Genomic DNA, 21410 nt, shown 5'->3' with positions numbered 1-21410 from the left:
GCAATGCGCGGTCCCTGGCCCCGGGAGGCGGCCGTCCTGGGGGTGAGTGTTGCGGCGCGCGGTCGGCGAGGGGGTGCGTGAGGGGACCCGAGCGACAGGCTCGCCTGCCGTGCCTCGGCCTGTTGGCTCCGCGGCTCCAGCCCCGAGCGGGCGGGGGTGGGGGGTGCGGGTAAGGGCTGGGGCCTGAGAAGGCGCGCGCTCCCAATTCCTGAACAGGGGAGAGGGCGTGAGCTTCACAAGCAGGGGGGCTCAGGGGAGCCCCGGAAATCACCAGTACGCAGCTGAGGAGGGCATATTTTGAAAAGGCCAGAAAATTCAGCTCGTTTCCCCGCCTCCCACCTCCCCCACCCCTTCCCTTCCAAGCCCCGGGAAAGGCGCAGAACCCAGAGTTATAAAAAGCCATCGCAGGAGAGAAGCGAAGAGGAGGAGGAGGGGGGAGGGGACAAGAGGGAGGAAGAGGAGGAGGGAGGGAGAAAAGGAGAAGAAGGGGGCGGGGAAGAAACGAGGGGCGGCTAAGGCAGGTGGACCCTCAGGACTCTGCGCCCCTCCCGTGGTGGGGTGGAAGGTGCAGAGGGAGGGCGGGACCCCGCGCAGAGCTTGGCTTTGAGTCCACAGAGCGCACCTCGTCGCTGAAGCAGCCTCGAGAGAGGCTCCCGAGGCTAGGGGAGAGGGGTCGCTCCAGGACAGCGAGGCTGTCGTGACCACCCCATCTGTTGTGACCTCCGACAGGTTGGCACTGAACCCACCCCAGCCCCCCCGCTAAGATTTCCAAAAAAATCTTGGGAAATCACTGCCACCCACCCACCTCCCGCCCTCAAATCCTAATTATCTTGGAGTGAGGGGAGGAAAAGATGAGAAGTCTTTTTTAGAAAAAAAAAAGTTTTTCAGGCAGCACCCCTCTTTTCTTATTGCGAGGCCTGATTCTGGGACTTGGTGGGAGACCCAGAGAGAAACAAGTTTCAGCACTCGAAGGGGCGGACAGCGCCCCGAGCGGCTGGGTCTGGCTGGGCCCTGGAAGCCGAGGGTGAGGCCTTCCAGGCCCCCTAGGTGCCTCTTGGGGGCCCTCACTGCTCCCCGAAGGGCGGCCCCTCCTTAAATCCATGGGGTGGGACCGTCTTCAGCACCAGCAAGAAGGACAGCGCCCAGTCTTTCAGCCTTACTTGAGCCGCTTAAGCTGGGGACGGTCCAAGCCAGCTGGGGGCCCAGCAGAGAGGTTGGGAAGCGGCTGCTCCAGTTCCGTTTGCTGACCTGCGTCTGCTTTCTGCCTCGCAGCCTTCGGGATGGAGGTGAGAAAACGGCCGTGAGGAGTGCCTGCGCGGCCCCCTGCACCCCCAGCTGCCCACAGCACTCCCTGCCCCCCTCCCCCGCGGCGGCCAGCCTTGCCGTCCAGTGACAGCGGCCTGGGGGGGCAGGGGGGGAGGGGGCGGCCGGACCAGCGATGCCGGCGGGCATGACGAAGCATGGCTCCCGCTCCACTAGCTCGCTGCCGCCGGAGCCCATGGAGATCGTGCGCAGCAAGGCGTGCTCCAGGCGCGTCCGCCTCAACGTCGGGGGGCTGGCGCACGAGGTTCTCTGGCGCACCCTGGACCGCCTGCCACGCACGCGGCTGGGCAAGCTCCGCGACTGCAACACTCACGACTCGCTGCTCGAGGTGTGCGACGACTACAGCCTCGACGACAACGAGTATTTCTTTGACCGCCATCCGGGCGCCTTCACCTCCATCCTCAACTTCTACCGCACTGGACGGCTGCACATGATGGAGGAGATGTGCGCGCTCAGCTTCAGCCAGGAGCTCGACTACTGGGGCATCGATGAAATCTACCTGGAGTCCTGCTGCCAGGCGCGTTACCACCAGAAAAAGGAGCAGATGAACGAGGAGCTCAAGCGAGAGGCAGAAACCCTCCGTGAGCGAGAGGGCGAGGAATTCGATAACACGTGTTGCGCCGAGAAGAGGAAGAAGCTCTGGGACCTGCTGGAGAAACCCAATTCCTCTGTGGCTGCCAAGGTGAGTCTGGAATCTGGGGGCTGTTCTGCTGGGGGGCACTGTCTGCTGTGCTCAGACTGTGTGGCCCATGGCTGGGGGCCCACTTAGTTCTCAAAGTTGAAGACCAGGAAAGGGGAGTGGCTATGAGCAGTCCTGTGACTGAGAACAAAACCCTTCTGGCTTTTCCTGGTGGCATTGGTCATCCCATTCTGTTATTATCCAACGTGTTGTACCCCCACTTTGTTGGAGAAAAGGATCCACACAAACTTTTTTTTTAAAAGCCCACTGGAAGAGAATGGACATTGGAGAATAAGAGCGCAGGGACATGATGTCTTGCAGGGCTGGAGTCAGGTAGAGTTTGGTCTGTTCTTGCTGAGTCCCTGCCCAGGCTGGAGGTGCATCACCCTGCCGTTGTAATGCTTATATATTTATATCCTCATTTTGCCCCAAGAAAGGAGTGAAAACAGCTTACAGATATGCCTGGAGGACATTGAGGTACTGCAGGCAGTTTCAACATAAGTATTTAACATAAGTATATAAAGGAACTTGGGGGGGGGGTAGTGTGCCCGCCTGTCGCATGCAGCCGGCTGTGGATGCTAGTGGGCGTAGGGTCCCCCCTGGTATGTTCTTTCTGTATTTATGTGGTGAGCTTCTTCCAAGAATGGTTTGATGCAGCTTATAAAAGTGCTTTGGCTGAGAAGAGGATGCAAATTTCAAAATAGGAGAGAAAAAACGAGATAGTGTGAAAAGAGAAGCAGGAGAAGGAAGCAGGAACGGGTTCACAGGCCAGGGAGGAGGTCTGTGCACCAGTGGGCAAAGACAGAGGCTGCCAGGAGCTGCCAGGGGCTGGGCTGGGCTGAGGGTGGGCGAGGGGGCAGGCCAGGCAGGAGATCCCTGGTTGATGAGCAAATTCTCTGCGACAGGCTGCAATTCAGGGTTGCCTCTGAGAGACAGGGCCTTGTCTTCACCGCCCAACAAGCTGAGTGCAGAGGAAATGACAACTATAAGCAAAGATCCAAAGATCATGTGGGCCCAGGATGAGCCAGGAAAGAGAGGTGTGTCCAAATCCAGGAAGACCATGCTGGGAAAGACAGCTCCCACTCTGCTAGTCTGGCCTACAGCAGGCAGGGAAGAGGTGATGGGACATGAAACTGTGTTGTGGTCAAAGGAGGGACAGCAGGAAGCCCACAAGCCAGCCATCTCACATAACCTCAGGCTGCCTCTTGTCCACGCTGGCCTCTCATCTGTGGGACCCTGGGGCTCCATTGACCCATGATCAAGGCTCCCCTGAAGGGCTGAGTCTGAAGGAGACTTTGTGGAGGTCCTTTCCCCAGATCTGACTGCCCAAAGAGAGGCCGCTGGGAGCAGATGCAGGAGCAGGTGGCTGGTAGGAGCGTGGAGGGAGGCCCAAGTGTCTCCTCTCTTCCCTGTCAACCCTAAGGAGGATGTAGAGTTTCCTAAGCCTGGTTTCCTCTTAGGCTGTGCGCTACCTCTGGCCGTAATCCTGTCCCAGGTTTTGTGTCTGTAAAACCTCCTCTTCACACAAAGTCACTCACCCTTAACCGGCTTAGAGGATCAACAGACTTATTTTGCTATTTCCAGGCCTGACAGGATCCTTGCTTGCATACCTCCCATGATGGCCAAACATGCCTTTCCCTTCCCTGTCCTGTCCCTAAGACTTGAGAGTGAGGGGCAGGGCAGGGGAAGGCCCCTGCTAGAGAAGAAGCTGGCAAAGGGCTGTGTCTGGCACAGGGTGAGGAAACTCAGGCTCGCAAAAGGCGCTGTTTGGGAATAAACAGCTTCATCTCTCCCTTGGGTTAATCCACTTCCAGGGACGAGCTTCGTGACCTCTTCATGATCCCAAGCTCCAGCTGCCGGCTCACATTCCTGGCAGATGGATGGTCTAGGATATTCTGCAGCCAGAGCTGGAGTGGGGAGGCAGGCGGGCTCACTGGCCCTCAGCATGAAAATTCTGACTGCCTTTGATCAAACACTTACTGTGTGTGGATGTAGCAACAGAACTATACCAACTCTGTTGTTATCCCACCGATCACTGATCGGGAAGCACAGAGATGTTAAGTAAACTGTCTAAGGTCACACAGCAGGCAAACAGGCACATCCAGACATTCAAGCCCACGTGTATCAGCCCGTGTTCTTCTATAGTGATAAGTGGCACAGCTTCCTCCCCATCTCCCTGCTTCCAGTCCACCTTTGACCCTGCAATCCATTGCCCACATGGCAGTCAGAGTGAGCTTTTCAAAATGTAAATTGGATCTCATTATTCATCTACTTAAAATCATCCAGAGGTTTCTCATCACACTCAGAATAAAATTCAAACCCCTCACCGTGTTATATCAGTTCCCGCTGAACCCAGCCCCCTGGGCCTCTTTGAGCTCATCTCCTCTCCTCTGGTTCGCTCAGGGGTCTGCTGATCTCCTTGTGGTTCCCTAAACAGTTCAGGTTTCATCCTGCCTCAGGACCTTTGCACTTGCTGTCCCTGCTCCCCAGAATGCTCCTCCCCAGGGCTCGCCCCTCAGCCTCATTCTTCATTGAACAGGTGCTGTCCCACATTTCTCCTCTCCAGAGAGACCTTCCCCGACCTCTGTCTGAAACAGCCTCCCTCTCCCTCTCTAATGCATCGTGCAACATCTTTCCCGAATAAGCTTTATGAACCATCTGAGATTATATTTGCTTCCTTGTGTTTCTCTGCTTCTCCCCCACAAGAGTGTGCGTGTCAGAGTTGCGTGCACCGCTCCATTCCCAGCACCAACCATGCCTGGTGCAGAGACGCTCCAGATAATTATGTGGAGTGAATGATGGATCTGTCAGCGGTGTTTCAGGGTTCAAAGATCTGCCACTCCTTCCTCGCTGCCCATCTGCAACCCGGTTCCTGTCCCTTCTCCCCTTCGATTCCCTGCACTTCACCTACCCTTCTCAAAACCCTCCCCACCAATCTGAATGTCAAGTCAGACCAGCCATGCCTATGGAAATTTCTCAGCGATCACGGAGTGAGCGTGTGGAATAGAGGGCCATTTCTGCATGGTTGTGAGACACAGAAATGGCATATCTCCTGTGATTAAAGAGCGAGGGCAGACACAGCTTCTCGGCTCAGGGGCACTATCTTGGCAAGTTCTTCACAGCTCTAGGCTCCTACCTCCCACCTGTAAAACTGGGATTAAAAAGTCCATCTTGCAGGATCATGAAATCTTAGCCACATAGCGCCTAGTGGGTGGGGCTTATTATTATAAACAATAAGGGGCAGAGACCTTTCTGTGGCTGGGTGGGCTGGCTCGCAGCAAATCCTTTCCAGGATGGGAGACTGAGCGGCTGCTGTTAATAATTGATGGCAACTCAGAGACAAACCAAAACACAGGCCCTTGCCTTCACTGCCAGGGGAGTGAAAATCAAAATCCATTAGGCAAAAGGCAGCATGATTGATTCTTGTTTGGAAGCCGGGGTCACCCCACCTGAGTGACAGGGTGGGAGTGCTGGGCTACTTCTGGGTTTCTGCTTTCTCTGAAGACTCTGAAGGTCAATCTTAGTAGGAAAGAGAGGAGCTGATTTGCCAGGCCAGGTGTGTGTGCGTCCTCTGGAGCAGTCTCAGGGTTAAAGCCCTGTGACAGTTTCCTAATGTCCAAAGAAGCTGCTTGTCTGTGGTGCCAGGCCATGGTTAGCAGCACTAGATAGACACTATCTCACTGAATTCCTTCAACCCACTCAGCAGGTATTTGCCAGTTTGGGCTGCAAGTGACAGAACAGAAAACATGAAATCCCTTCTGTAAGGAGGAAGATACACTGTCTCGCACTGTCTCACCTGGTTCCAAGACAGGGCTTGCTAGATCAGAGACCCACAGCAAGTCATTTGACAAGAGAAGTCAGCTTCATTGCTGGTCCATTGACAAGGAGGCAGGAGAAACCTGCAGACCTGCCTGCCCCAGAAGAAGAGGAATGGAACCAGGGCATTGAGGTTTTTTCGGGCCAGGGTTGAGAACAAAGGAGTTAAACGCTTTGGGCTGGAGAGCGGGTGGGCAAAGAAAGGGGCAAAGAGAATGGCTGAATCTCTAGACCAACCCCAGGACACTTCGTGTAGGAAGGATGAAAAGGCCTTTTTTCAGTTTACTGCCGCTTGGGGTTTCTATTGGTGGCCTCTCCCCTCCAGGAAGCCCCTCTCCCTCCCACCCCTCCTGTTGGTGACTTCCGGCTCCATCCAGGCTCCATCCATCTGGCCTTGGCCTTCCACTCGGCTCAGAGAGAAGTTGAGGTCCTCTTTCCCTCTCCTTTGAGCCCTTTGGGTCTGACACCAATTTAACCATTTACCTCCATTTCAACTTAACAGGACTTTCCAAGGTTTCTGTCGGTGGCTTAAGGCAGCCTCAGAGATTCTAAGCTGTTTCCTTCTTTTTCCTCCGCCAGCACCTGCAGGTGGCTGAGATTCAGGCTGGAGGCCTCCTATTACGTGATGGCTCCCCAGTTCCAGTTTCTAATGTAGACACATGAGGTCCAGCCCGTGGAAAGGGGCCTTTCCTCCTACACCCCACTCTCTCAGACTTTCCCAGGAGCCCTGGACGGAGTTTTCTTAAATCCTGGAGTAGGTCACATGCTTTTGCTTTACTGCAAGGAAATCTGGGAGGGCAGGTGGCTGGCATTGTCAGACAAGGGAAGGCATGGATTTCATGGGTGGTCTTAGGACTCTTTTACAGGAAGGAAATGGAGGTTCTGAGCGGTGAAGTCACTTGCCCAAGCTCACACAGCTAAGTGCTCAGTAAATATCTGTCAGAGGATGAAAATGGCAGTCAGGGTTGGAGCCTAAGATGCTCTGGACCTCGAGCCTGAGTTTCTTAATTCTGGATCCTGGAAGGATCGTTCAAGCTCCCTGAGCTTCAGTGAACTTGCCTGCTGAGTGGTGAGCGATAAGAGCTTTCCCCTTGGGACTCTGTTTATGATTCAGTGGAATTTCTGACGGGGATGCGATTTCGGTGGAAAGTATTTTGTACACGTGAATTGTTATGATTGCTGTTGTTGTTGCTGGACATCAGCGCGGCCTTTTTGAAGCCAACAGGTCTGGTTCATTTCTCAGCTCCATCTTAGCCAGGAATATGAACTCGGACAAGATCCTTTCCCCACCTAGAAAACGGGGGTCGCCGCACATCTGCATAAAGAGCTCAGCGCCCGGTCATGGGCCATCCAGTGGTCATTCTTGGTGTGAGTGCTGAACGTATTCCTCCCCTGGCTGGCGATGTCTTCTACCGTGTTGCTGAGTGCAGGGTCACTGCGTTTCTCCCTTTGGGATTTCACGCTTCTGATGTGACAGTGCTTCGCTGCTTCTTTGCCCTGAGTCAGAGGATTTGTGTATTACATGGAGAAAATTAAGGGAAACCTGATCAGAACACAGAGGCCCCCTCTGTGTGGTGAGTCTTCTGGCGAGGCTCTTGCTGGTCCCGGTTGTGATCCTGTGTCCTTGAACCTGTTCCTGGGAGGTGAAATGCCAGCAATCCGGAGCCCTGATTACTGACCCAGGTTGAGTCCCCGCCCTGTCATTTCCCAGCCCTGAACTTTGGGCAAATAATTTCACCTCCAATTACTTCTCTTTCCTAATCTGCCAGTGAGGATGATTCTGCAGCCCACCCCCGGGGGCTGGTCCTAGGAATCAGCATGTGTGTTAGGCATTGAAGTTCCGGGGCCTGTAACCCCACTTGACAAGGGAAAACATAGAGGGGCTGTAGCAAACTGCTGGGCCACATCCCCACTGGGGAAAGATGGGAGACCTTGTCCAGGTCTTTCGATACCGCTGTTGCCCTCAAGGGTCGGGGATCTTCCACTGTTCCAGGATGCTGAGCCAGGATGGGGGTTTGGCAGCTTGTAGCTCAGGGTTCTGAGGCTGGAGAATGTGAAACATGCTTACAGTGCAAAAGTGCTGGCTGAGGAGCACTGGGCCAAAGTTTAATTAACTGGAGGAGGCCAAGCATGCATGAGTCCCGACTCCACACTCAGCACGCGGTGTGCCCTGGAGCGTGGCAGTGGCCGGACATCTGAGAGTTACATCACCCAGGGCCAAACGCTGGTTTTCCCCATTAACCGTGTGACTTGGGCAAAGCTACTGCACCCCTCTGTCTGTCGGGCACCGTGGCGCCCTCTTTCATAAAATGGCCAGTAGCAGCGCCTGCCTCGTTGAATCCCTGTGGAATTCAGTGAGTTTATTAACGCAGAGACTCGGGGTAGCTCTGGCCGGAGCCAGCCCTCAGGAACCGTTATGGGGTCTTGTTTTTGTGTTTAATTGTCTTTGCCTCCGTTAACCTCCTGGCAATCCTGCCAGATACATACACTCCTCTTCAAAGCTATTGTTCATATAAAAGGAAACGTGCTAACGATGAGGTGAGCTTAAGGACCGGCAGGCGGGGCAGGCCCCTGGTCCCTGGCGCAGGACCTGCTCAGCGTCAGCCCCGCTGCCAAACCCCGTGGCTCTGTGTTTAGAGGCTGCAGCTGCTGGGCGTGGCCAGGACAGGAAGGAGCGCCCCCTCCCTGGCACCCTCCGTGCCAATGGGAGGAGATGTGGAAACGCCCCAGCTCCCTCACCCCGCATGGGGCGTAACTAGAGGTGTGGGTTTCACACCGGCGCCCAGAGCACACCTGGGCAGGACTGAGGCCCGGGGCCGCGGGGGTCCTTGCGTGATGCTACACCGCCAGGCTTCCTTCCCCTCCCGGCCACACACCCCTCCTCCTGCTCAGTGTTTTCTGGGATCCGGCAGCTCACACCTAACCCATCTGTGCTCAGACCCTTGTCTCAGCATCTGGCTCTGGGGCCCAAAGGTCCGGGAAACCTCATTTAATCGCTGTCCCGGTATTGAGTTATGGGCTAAGGACATCTTACAACGAAGAGGTTACGGGGATCGGCTTAGATGTTCTAGGGTTGTCTGGAAGTGCTAGGTCAGGCAGCCTCAGCTCCAGCTCCTGGAGAAAACAGCAACAGTGGCAGCGCCCCCAGCAGGCTGGTGTTCCCAGTGCGGGGTGACTGGGGTGGCAGCCAGTTCCATTCGTTCCTACAGTCACCGGTGGGAGAGGGTAATCATCCCACTGACAACCCTGGAACGGGAGGCCCAGAGAGGCGAAGTAACTGGCCCCGGGTCACACAGCCAGCAGAGAGTCCCTGACAGGAGCCCACGATCTGGCCTCTGTGCACGCCAGTGACCGTGGGAAGTGAGCATGGTGCTCCCCACACACCCCAGCTTCCCCTTTTCTTGCTGGGGAACCTGAGGAGCTGGGAGTTGAGAGCTGTGTCCCCCATGGCCCACCTGACTCCAGATCCATAGGACCTGGCTGTCAAAGCTGCCGGCGGTACCGCGGAGCCAGGGTGACCCCAGTGTTATTCTGACCCATCACTTAGTAGCCTTCTCTCTGGGGTGGGAGAGGCTTGATTTCGGTGCCTCTGTTAGAAGTGGCCTTGACCAGTGCTCTGGGGAGGAGCCCTGCAGACAGCCCCCGGGCCAGCCTTGTTAATATCCAGGGCACCATCTCTACGCAGCATTTCCCCACCGACATAAATAACAAATAAGACGTAATGCCTGGCATATTCCTGCGTTGCAGGCCTGAGCTCCGGCCCCACCACCCCCGCTTCCTGGCTGGATGAGCTGCGGAGGCTCCTACCTCTGTGAGACAGGAAGTGAGAATCAAATCGGGCAGCTGAGCTCAGCCCCAGCTGCTCTTGCTGCTCTTCTGACCTTTGAAAAAACGGGCATGACCCAGCCTCTTTTCCGAAAAGGAGCCCTGGGTGATAGCTCCTTTCATTTGTGCTAAAATAATACATGATGTAAAATTTACCATTTTAACTGCTTCAGTGTACCCTTCAGTCTACATAGATCCACCTCAGTATATTCACATCAGCGCTCTGTGTATTCACATCAGCGTGCAATCAATCTCCAGGACTCTCACCTTGCAAAACAGCAATTTTAAGCCTGTGAAATAACAACTTTCTATCCCCTGCCCCCAGCACCCCAGCCCTCGCTCGCAGCTTCTACTTCTGTCTCTGCGTCTCTGACTGTTCTAGGGACCTCAGGTAAGTGCAATCCTGCAGTCTCTGTCCTTTTGTCTGGCTTACTTAACACACTGTCTTCCAGCCTCCTTCATTTGTACCAAGTGACAGAATTTCCTTCCTTTAAAAAAATTTATTTTATGCATACAAGAACTGGGGTGTCGGCCAGAGGTGGGGGGTGGGGTGGGGTGAGAGGATTCCCCAGAGACAGAGTGGGGAGCAGAACAGGTGGATTGACTGAAATACACCGCTGAGGGGAGCAGCCGGCGGCAGGGAGCGGTCTGCTGTGCCTGGGGGTAGCTCCTTGGCTGGGGTTCAAACTCATGCTGCAGTGGCTGGCGATAGCTTGGTAGCACTAACTTTAACCCCTGTGCCACCAGGAGGCCCTGAATTTCCTTCCTTTTCAACCCCATCATGTGTTCCTATGCCCCACTTCCGGTGTCTCCCTTCATGTGTCGGTGGGCTCTTGGGTGGCTTCCACCTCTTGGCCGCTGTGAATAAGCTGCTATGAACGCAGGTGTGCAAATGTCTCCTCCAGATCCTGTTTCCAGTTCTTTGGAGTCTATAGCCAATAGCAGGTCACTGGTCACGAGGAGACTCTCTTTTTCATGTCTCTGAGCAGCCTCCATGCTGGTTCGTGGTGACTGCACCGTTTCAGGTTCCCATGCAGCAGGCGGGTTCTGCACATCCTCGCCAGCTCTGGCTGTTTTCTGATTGTCATTGTTGATCGCAGCCTCCTCGTGGGCATAAGGCGGTAGCTTGTTGTGGTTCTCATTCACATTTCTCTAATGACTGATTTTGAGCACCTTTCCCTCTATTTACTGGACACGCATATGTCTTTTCAAAAATTTTTTTAAAAGATTTTATTTATTTATGCATACAAAACTGGGGTGCAGGCCAGAGGTTCAGGGGCGGCGAGAGGATTCACCAAACACAGAGTGGGGAGCAGAACGGGCAGATAGACGAAGTACACTGCTGAGGGGAGCAGTGGGGAGACAGGAGAGGTCTGCTGCGCCCTGTGGGTCACCTTTGGGGTGGGGATTGAACTTGCACTGAAGTGGCCATGGCCAGGGCTTCTCAGAGCAGCGCTCCAACTTGCTGTAACACCAGGGAGGGCCAGTGTATGCCTTTTTTTTTTTTTTTTTTTTTTTTGAGAAATGTCTAGTCAAGTTATTTGCCCATTTTTAAAAAAAGAATTTATCTATGCATACAAGAACTGGGGTGTGGGGGGTGAGAGGATTCACCAGAGTCAGAGTGGGGAGCAGAATAGGCAAATCACTGCTGAGGGGAGCAGCAGGGAGCCAGGAGAGGTCTGCTGCGCCCTGTGGGTCAGCTCCCTGACCGGGGATTGAACTCATGCTGCAGTGGCTGGTGATGGCTTCATACTGAGAGACTTAACTCCTCGTGCCCAGGGAGGCCCCTATTTGCCCATTTTCTAACTGGGTTCTTTATGATATGAGCTCTTTTTGCATTCTGGATATTAACCCCAAATCAAATAAATAATGTGTAAGTATTTACTCCCATTCCATAGGTTTCCTTTTTAGTGTGCTGCTGATGAAGTCCAATTTATCTATTTCTGCTTTTGTGGTCATATGCAAGAAATCACAGCGCAAGTCTAATGCCATGAAGCTTCCCCTGTTTTCTTCTAAGAGTTTTGTACTTTTAGCTCTTATGTTTAAATCTTACACCCATGTTGAGTTCATCTTTATAAGTGCTGTGAGGTAAGAGTGGGTGCTTTTGACTCATAGTCGCGGGCGGGGACAGGAAGTCAGTCTTGAGGATGGTCCAGGGTGGGTGGGGTCAGAGCCCTAACAAGCATGGAGCCCCCTGCTGGGGACAGTCATGGCCATGATTGCTGGCAGGACAGCCAGCAGCTCCTGACACCCCCAGCTTGACCCCACCATTCTCTCGGGCTCAGGAAAGTTTGGAAGGCAGAGAGACAGTGAAACGCAAATGTGAGGGACACGGGTCCAGCGTGTGACCGCTTCTCCCACCCCTCTGCTGCCTCCCTGATCCAGGCTCCCATTCCTTGCCGTCTCAACCATTCCAGAAATCTTCCCATCTGCTGCTTCCACTCTCCATCCTCAGCCTGTAAGTCAGAGCAGCTCATTTCCTTGCTCAAATCCTCCATGGCTCTGTCTCTCTCAGAGGACAAGCTGATGTTCTCACCTCCCGCCCGCCTACAGGGCCCATGTCTGGCATCACCCTCCCTCCTCTGACACCGTTCCAGCTTCCTTTCCTACCAGTCTCCCGCCCCATCACTCCACTCTACCCACAGAGAACGGAGCAGAGGTAACTCTGCTTTTCTTCAGATACACCAGGTGTTGTCGCGCCTCAGGACCTTTGTACATGCTCTCCTTCCTGCAGACAGCAAGACTCACTATCCAGATCTCAGCTCAAATGTCAAATGATATCCTATGTAAAATAGCTCCCTCAGTACTTTTTGTTCCCCTCGCTTAATGTTACTCCACCGTTCACCACAGATCCTTAATTATACAATGACTTTTCTCTCCCCATCTTGGGTACAAGCTCCAAAGGGCAAGGCTTTGTTCACTGTTGTGTCCCCAGTGCCTAGAACAGTGTCTGCCAAAGTGTGGGCACGCAGCAAGTGTTGAATGAATGGCTGATGCTATCTTAGAAATAACAGAATACATACCAATTGATGAAAAAAGGAATTTGTTTGCAAACGTCGGGACTTTTCACGATCATTGCTAGCACATTTCTAGAAGTCTGACTCTCATCAGCTTCTGCCACTCTCTGGATGTAAGATATTCCTGGTTTTTCAACCAGAGTCGATTTCTCAACCTCAACACTATTGACGTTTGAGGAGGGATCATTCTTTGTTCTGCGGCCTGCCCTGGACACTGTCCTAGCAGCATTCCTGGCTTCCGTCCACTAAGCATTGCGTGGAGAGCGGGCATCAGCGAAATAGAGGATGACTTGCTGCCAGAAGGATGTCACAATATTCCAAGCAGGAGGAGATGAAGATGGAAGAGGGTGACGGCTGGAGAGTCAAGGAGAAGTGGGCGGGTCGGGGATCTATGTGGGGTGTGGGTCTGTTCCCAGACAATCCCAAACCCTCAGCCTCAGTTGTTGGGCTGTGTGACGGGACACTGGCCACTTTCTATCTGTGAGTCCTTGAACTAGGTGGCTCGGTTTCTCCACCTGTAAAATGGGTTCCATCACAGCCCCTGCCTCTTAGAGAGGCAGTAAGGATTAGATGAGGTAACATGGTAAATAGCAAGACGCCTCTAATACCCACAAGGTCAAGCGCAACTGTTATTATGACGACTGGCTATGTTAATTCACTGGTTGAGATTTATTGAGTACCTACTGTGTGCTGAGCATTGGCCTGGAAGCTAAACAGAGACACCAGCCCTCGTGGTACTGACAGGAGCGGAGAGACTGCAAAAAAGAAACAAATACAGACACTGACTGGAGCAAAGTAACTGTGAAAGAGAAATCGTGAGACAGGAAATTGGAAAGTGACTAAATATTTGGTGTTTTTGAGGAATTAATACTATGTTTTAGAAGTGACAATGCTGTTGTGATTATGCTTAAAAATCCTTAGCTTTGGAGGCCCATACCGAAGTTCTTATGAATGAAATGACAAGATCAAATAAATACTTGGGTTGGTGACAGGGTCTGGGAAGAAAAGGGAGGGACTGCACAGGGCTTTACAGGGTGGTCAGAAATGGCCTTACTAGGATGGATCCATTCAGCAGAGACCTGCAGGAAGGGAGAGGAAGGCACGTCAGCCTAGAGGGGAAAGTATTCCTGGCGGAGAAAATAGCGTATGTGCTAAGGCCCTGCGGCAGGCAAGGAACAGCCGAGTAGCTGGAGCAGAGTGGGCCTGTGGTGACTTAATCTTTCATCGCTGATCTTTGGTCTTTCCTCTGAGCCTCTGAACCCCACACTGGCCTTCCCGCCTCCAGCCTTTGCCCTCCGTTCTACCCTCTGCAGGGGCCAGAGTCATCTTTCTCAGGTGTAGTCTGATCATGTGAATCATCCCCTTCCCAGCGCCCTTCCATGGTTTCCACTGCCCCCAGGATAAATTCCAACTTCCTCTGCCTGACCATCAGGCCCAGCTAACGCATCCACCTTCCTCTCCTCCTCCTTGATACACTCCATGCATAGTCATCCACCTATCTGCTTTTCCCAAACCAGCCCTCCTTCCCTGCTTCTGCTCTGTCTTTGCCCAAGCTGATTCCTCTGCCTTGCCCCCTTCTTCCTCTGTCTGCCTGCAGTCTCCCTCTCTGTACCCTTCCAGCCCAGCTTCTCCCTCCCTCCCTGCGCCACCCACACTCCCTGCAGGCAGCTCTCACGGCTCCCTCCTCTATGCTCCAGAAATCTGACGTTCATACCATCCTGTCACAAAACACTGTGAGGCTACCTAGTGGATAGTTCTGTGGAAGCCAGGCCCACAGGGCCTGGAATGCTCAAGAGAACAGCTCTGAGCCCAGCTGCTTGGGTTCAAATCCCCACTCAGCCACTTCTGAGCTGTGTACCCTTCAGGGGGTGGCTTAACTGCACTGGGTTCAAGGTTCTTGACCCATAAAATTTGGGGAACCCCATGACTACCGGGATGGTTGTGACCAGAACACTCAGAGCAGTGCCTGCACACAGCACGTGTTCAGGCACACTAGCTGGTTGCAGAGAAGCATGAGCAAACATTCGTTGAGTGAGTCAAATGGCAAACTTGCACAATCCTGTGGTAACTGATGAGAGGGGTCTCCCGTACTAGGGTGTGTCCAGGTCTAGCTCCCATTTTCTGCCATCCTCCTGGTCTCTACCTGCCTGCTACCATCCCACACCTCCTGGGCCAAGGAGACGTGGCCGCCTACTTTCCCTTCACAATGAGGAGAAATAATCACACTACACACTGCCTCGATGGCCTCTCTTCTGCTCTGCAACAAGGCTGGTCTCCGCCAGAACTGCCCGCTGTGGCCTGGCAGGCGGACACCGTCTTTGAGAGAGTGACGTTGATTTGCCAACCCCATGCCATCACTCACATCCGCTCGGTGATGGACTTGGACTCAAGCAGCGTCTAAAAATAGACCACCATAGTTCACTCATTGCTACAAGGGCCCATTCCTGAGGCTTTCCAAGGCCTTCCTTTGTGATCTTTGGGGTCCTTGACCTTGTCCAGCCCTGCTTCATAGATCCTTGTAGACCCAACTGTACCAAAAAGACACAACTGTCCTGCCAGGGACATGTGGGAAGCAAACAGAAGGTGGAGATGAGATGATATTTCATTTGCTTATCGTGTCTTTGTGAACAGATCGATTTCCTCTTATCTCCTATGCTGCAGATACATTTACACATCCTTTATTGTTCCTTGAAATAGTGACCACAAATTGGATTTGGACGTCCCCTCCAATTCTTGGGAACAATCCTTTCGGTTTCAACGGCAACTCCCTTTCTAGGCTACTCTGGCCCTTATACCTTTGTGTGGATACGTGCGCATGGGTTGAGGTCCCACTGCAGTGTGTTGTGTGGCAAGCATTTATCATGCATTACTTTATGCCCATCACCCTGCTGGGTGCTTGGGAAGTACTTGTGTAACTATGAGTTAGAATTCATTTGGGTGCAGGTGCTAACGTGCAACTCAAACCGAAATAAGCAAAATATGTGATTGAAAAGTCCTGCACTAGGTAAGGATCCAGGTAGGCAGCACCCAGGGGCTTAAATATGTCCTTAAGACCTGGTCTTCCATGTCTCTGTGTGACTTCTTAGCAGGCCTGGGAAGTTCCAGTAATTCCAGGCTTCTGTCTTGGAGAAAAAGCCAGTCTCTTTCCCAGTAGTTCCAGCCAAATCCCAGGGCTGATTTTATTTGGCCCACCCTTGAGTCAACGGCATAGGTGGGTCTGGGTCAAGAGTCAGCCAGTCAGCGAGTCAGCGAGTCAGCGGCTGGAGCTGGGATGAGACTGAGGAGGGAAAAGAGATGGATCCCGAAAGGAATCCAGAACCATCGTGAAGTAAGTGTACAGCCTACTAGAGGCGGGGGCAGTGCGCAGAAGTGTAAGTGAAGAGTAGCCTCAGGTGCGATCTGTCAGCTGGGAAGGAAAGAAGCAAGCAGTTCTGACTGGGAGTAACTGGGTGGGCCCCGGGGGGCCTTCGAGGGTGGCTCCTTCTGAGAACCTGCCGCCCCTCACCGAGGGAGCTGTGAACTGATCTTTCTCTTATCAGCTCGCTGGTCCTGCCTCCCCTGCGCCATTTTGCATCCTCCCGCGAGTGTTCTGGTTTCCTCGGGATGTGTATTACGGCCCCAGCGAAAGCAGGAAGTTCTCAAAGCCTCGAAGTCCTCCAGGTCGCCCACTCACGGTTGTGTTCTAAAGTGAGCTGTCTGCTGTGTGTAGAAAGTCTCGTGGGAACACCTGCCCCCCGGGTTCACCTGTGTCTGGGGCTGCTCTCGGTAATAACGGCATTTACAGGAAAATGTCGCCGGCCTGTGTTCTAAATCACCTCAGCCCCCCACCCCCCACACAGACAGGTGCTTAGTGGGGGGCCGGTTGTTGGCACGTGGGAGGGAGGCAGGAGCTGCTGTGTGCGCTTGAGTGAGTCACGTCTCTCTGGGCCTCCGCCCCCTGGCCTTGCCATGTCAGCTGCCCCTTCTGCTCCTCAGACCTCAGCTCCTGGGTCACCTGTTCAGAAAGGCCCTGGCTGGCCTTGAATGAGGGTCTGGACGCGGTGTGTTTCTGCTGCACCTGGGCTGAAGCCCTTCTCCCTTGCCATGTTTCCCCTCCATTGTGTGGCGTCTCCCTGGGAGGATAAGTGAGATGAGCCTGGCCTGGACTCTGGAGGCCTAGCTTCATTATCCCAACATGGCCACATCTGAGTCCTGAGGCTGGGCAGACAGGCGCATTTCTCTGAGCCTGAGAATCATCACCTGAAAAATAGGTTGATGACCTTGCCAGGCAGGAGACAGGAGCATTCACCTGTGTCACAGTGGCCGGCCCTGGGCTGCAACCAGCAAATGCCTGAAGAGGCTTCCTCGGGGGTGCCTCGCTCCTTCCCTTGCTCTTCCTTTTCTCAAGAGGAGGGGGAACAGCACATCTACTCCACACTTTGCCTTAATCCGGCCTCTGATGACACCCTTGTCTGCTCAAACTCTACAGGCAATGACTGTGCCAATGAGTGGTTGGAGGGTGGGGTCTTGGATGTCCCCCCCAACCAGCCCCTGTCCCCGCCATACTCCCCATTCTTTGAAGTGAGCATCTGGGGCTTTCTCCCTCTCCCAGAAAGCATTGTGCAAAGGGAAAGGTCTTTCTGAGTTGCTGCCCTAAGCCTGCCACCCCCACCCACCCCTGGAAAATGTTAAACTCTGCTTACCTCATGGGTGGCAGAATAGGTCAAGCCAAAGAGGTGGTTTTCCAGCCAGGTTAAGAGAATTCCAGGACATGTGTGTTTGTTAGTGAGTGGGGGGCGGAGGAGGAGGTGAAGTTGGTGCCCCTAATTACTAGATGATCTGCTGGCAGACCAGCTACAGAATTTATGGGGGTACAGTGCAATGAACATGCACCCTCCTTGTTCAAAACTTCCTAAGAATTTCAAGACATTGCTAGCAGGACATGAAAGCAAAGGAGTATTTGGCCTGTGTGATGGCTCAGGTTGCACACCCAGGAAGCCGGCCCTGCCTGCTGTGAAGAAAGACTCAGAATTCCCTATGCGTGAGAGAAAGGTCCCTCAGTCCCAGAGAATCTGTCAAGGAAAAAGTACCTGCCCAAGCTCCCTGTCTAGGGCCAAGGTAGGGGCCAGAGTGGGGACCTTAAATTCAAAAGGCCACAGGGCCACATAGGCGGGGAAGCAGCCGTATGGAAGGAAACCAGTAGGGCAAGTTGAGGGAGGAAGCCAGCTACATTCAGCCTTAATGTTAAGGAGGCAGCAGGGAGTGGTGGGGACTGTGGCAAACTCAAGGCATGTATCTCCATCTGAGGAGGCAGCTGCTACTCAGTTGCAGGCTGGGGTCCAGGCCCAGCCAGAAATTTTAATTTTCATGTGAAATATCCCATTTTTAAAATGCTGATAAATAATTTTTAAAAATTAGAACCATTTGAATGGACCAAACCCTAGAACATGTCTGGGCACCAGACTCAGCCTTTGGGGCTCCACTTTTTGACCCTTGCAGCATAAAGCCTGTAATGACTAGAAATGGCGGGGATGGGGAAGTGGGGAGGTCACTTCTTGCCTCAGAGGTCTTCCCATCTGGAAGGGAAGGGTGACAGAAGCCACAAAGCCCCTCCCCTTTCCTTTCGCCTGTCATCAAGCCCAGAGCCGAGGGACCGTGTCGCTGACTGAATGACTCCCATCCAGACCTTAAGGCAGCTCATCCCTTGTGGATGCTGACACAAGTCAGGAAAATTGATGGGTAAATCCAAGGGGACCCCTTCCCTACTCAATGTCCAACGAGAACAGGAGGAAAATGGACTGGAGAAGAACAGGCACTGGGATGGAGTCAGCGGACCAGGTGAACCTCAGGTTCCTCACCTGTAAAGCGGGAATAACAGATTCCTCAGGGGGCGCAGAAGGTGCGATGGAGTGTCTGCATCATCGGGACTCTTATTTCCATCCTTCATGCCGTCATCTGTGCATTTGGTTTATTTCTAGGAGCTGTGGGCCCAGAGGTACCTACTGTGTAGGTAGGTTGCTTTCTAGCGTGGTGGAATGATATCAGCTCTGCAAATTCAGGGTGGAATGTTGGGGTGTTCAGAAATTCTCAGTAGACATTAGGGTGCCTGAATGGAAAGTCTGGGGCTCAAGGCTGGAGTTCTGCATCTTAAGATCATTGCCATGGTGTTCGGTGTTGCGCCCTGCCACTCAAGGTCACAGCTCCGGGGTTCAAGATCAGAACCCGCCGTCTGCTTGCAGTCAGAATCCTCAAACCCGTAACTGTACCCACGGAGTACGTGGCCAGAATGTCCCTACTCGTGATGGAAATTCTAGTAGGCAAGGTCGGAATGCCGGTGTTTCAGGCTGGAACTTGCGGTCAGAGCTGGAATGCTGAGGTTCAAAGTCAAGACAGTTTGGTGGCATTATGATGGAAAGCTGGCTGGCACCATCAGAACATGAGTGCCGGAGTCGAAACACTGGCTCCCCAGTCACTTCATGGGTCTTGTCTCTGTTGTGTGATTGACATCAGCTTCTGCCTTCAGCAGCGCAAACCACAGAAAGCCCCAGGCCCCATTTTAAAATGGGGCTCTACCCTTTTTCTCCCTGTTCCTGACACCCACCAGAGTGCCCGCAGAAGTGACGGGATCCTAGTGGCCACTAAAGAGTAGCCCCAATGTCCCAACCCTGCCAAGGCCCCTGGAGCCTACCAACAACTGTGTCTAAAGCCTCTCGCTGGCTGACCACAGGCCAGGGAGGCAGATCCTGGGGGTACCTGGATGCTCTTACCACCCTGTTATCCAGAGAATGGCAAATGGTGTTAGGCAAGGGGCAGAGCCAGTGCCAAGGGCTTGTGGCTACCCAGCAGGAGGTGAGTGGCTGGCATGCATGCGGGGCCGTGAGCTTTGGTCACTGTGGTCACCCCAAGTGCACTACTGGTGCCAACTGAGGGCCAGCGTCATTGATCGCGGGGTGGAGAGGTGTGAAAAGTCATCTTTAAGCTCTGCTTTCAAGGGCGCAAATATTGGACGCTCAGTGGGAAGAGGCTGGCAGAGATGATTTGCTGGGTCGCTTCCCTATTAATGGTCATAGTACAGCCCCGTCTTTTCCGCCCTCTTCGCCCCCAGCCTTCACGCTCCACCTCTCTCTCCTTACTCAGGTTTTTCCCACCTGGGATGCTGTGTGTTTATCTGGCCCTTATTTTTTTTTTTTTTCATCCACTGCCTTATAAGTTCTAGTAGAGAGGGACTTGATCCTATATTCTATTGTTAAATCCATGCCTACCATAGAGTTGCTGAGTAAACCTTTGAATAAATAAGTGAATGAAGGAAAGATTATTGCCCCTTCAGATCTGAGCGGCCTTTGGAGGGGGTGAGGAGAAGTAGCAGCAGAGAAGGGCGTGAACCCCCCACGACTTCTCCTTGCTCCCAAGATAACTTGTGAAGTCTTCTTCTGACCACGAAGGCCTTGTGAGGATGACCGTCCCCAGGTTTGCGTTAAGCACACATCTGTGGCTCCCAGTCTACTTCCTCAGATCCTCAAAATACCATTCCACGCCGAGCCTCAGGGCCTTTGCACATGCTGCGTTGTTTGAAAAAAAAAAAAAAACTCACTGTCCCCCGCCCCACCCCTTTAGTCTCCTTAACCACCCTTGTGACTGTTCAAACACCTTTCCCTTTCCTTCCCAAACTTGCTGACCTTCTGAGCTCATTCTGGGCCCTGGTATTTCTTCTGAAAATGTATCCTCAGCCCTCCTCGGCACTACTTTTGGATTCCAAAGCTTATTCCAGAAAATTCAGAACCTAGACCTTCTTCTAAGACACAGACATTCTCTCTCACTTAAGGGAAGAGGAGTCTGGGTCTTCCAGGGAAATAGCTTCGCTGCCCCCACGCCTGAGCCACAGGGGTCATCTGTCCCTTCTTTCCTTCTCACCCACCAGCTGTGCAGACTGAGCCCAGCCCACGCTGGGCCCTGGGGACACAAGTTGCTCTGACAAGTAGCTGCCACTCACACCCCAGATGTTATAGGTGTGAACTCTCCCCGACCACAGTGTCCTAAGAGGGAGACTCAGTCATTTCACAGAGGAGACTGAGCCACAGAGTGGTGGAGAAACACCTGCCAGGATGCAGAAGAGGTGGAGGCGGTGGTGGTAAGCCCAGGCGCTGTCCAGAGCCCGGGTCCAGACACAGCCTCCCTCCCCCGCTGCCCCTCAAGGGCAAACTTTCCTTACTTGCTCTTTTCGCTTTTCTCCCTTTTGAGTAACTCAGCTTCCCCCACTTACTAAACAACCCCAACTGTGTGGATGTTTTGTTGTGTTTTTTCAAACTGCAGACATCATAAGGGCAGTGATTTTTTTTCTGCGTATCTTTATGGCTTGAAGCAAGGAAGAGGAGGAAGGTGGGCGTTACCTCTTAATTTGTTGGGAGGTATCCATCTGCCAATGGCCTGCAAGAAAGACTCTGTGCACCCAGGCCTTCTACCAATCTGACTGCCTCTTCTGCCCTGAGCTCACAGCTCCCTGTGTACAGCCACTCCAATGTCATCCTTACTATATTCCTTCCTGCCTTGGCACACTGTTCCTCTGCCTGGAGTGTTTTTCCTTTCTCCTTCACCCAGGGATTTAGGCAGCCCACCTATTATGGGCTGCCTTATTTATCCTAAAGTGCCCAGAGCAAAAGTCACCTCCTCCAGGAAGGCTTCCTTGATTTCCCTCTCATTATGGTTTTCTGTGTCTCTCTCTCTGATGACCCTTGTTCCCATTGTAATGCCACATCTGTTTAAGTGGTTATCTG

The 21410-nt window shown here is 53.3% G+C and overlaps 1 protein-coding gene across 1 annotated transcript in view; it reads left to right on the top strand.

Moving 5' to 3' along the window:
* KCNB1 (potassium channel, voltage gated Shab related subfamily B, member 1) overlaps positions 1-21410 on the top strand; it is an 87365-nt gene continuing 65955 nt past the window's right edge. Inside the window, exons 1-2 of the mRNA XM_004687466.2 lie at positions 1-42; positions 1273-2005. Of these exons, the coding sequence (XP_004687523.1) occupies positions 1439-2005 (567 nt within the window). The 5' untranslated portion in view covers positions 1-42; positions 1273-1438. The remainder of the gene's footprint in view (positions 43-1272; positions 2006-21410) is intronic.

This window comes from Condylura cristata, unplaced genomic scaffold (genome assembly GCF_000260355.1).
Source record: "Condylura cristata isolate star-nosed mole 26May11 unplaced genomic scaffold, ConCri1.0 scaffold00022, whole genome shotgun sequence".
NCBI lineage: Eukaryota > Metazoa > Chordata > Mammalia > Eulipotyphla > Talpidae > Condylura > Condylura cristata.
The sequence above is the reverse complement of the archived record's forward strand: the minus strand, read 5'-3'. Positions and strand labels throughout refer to the sequence as shown.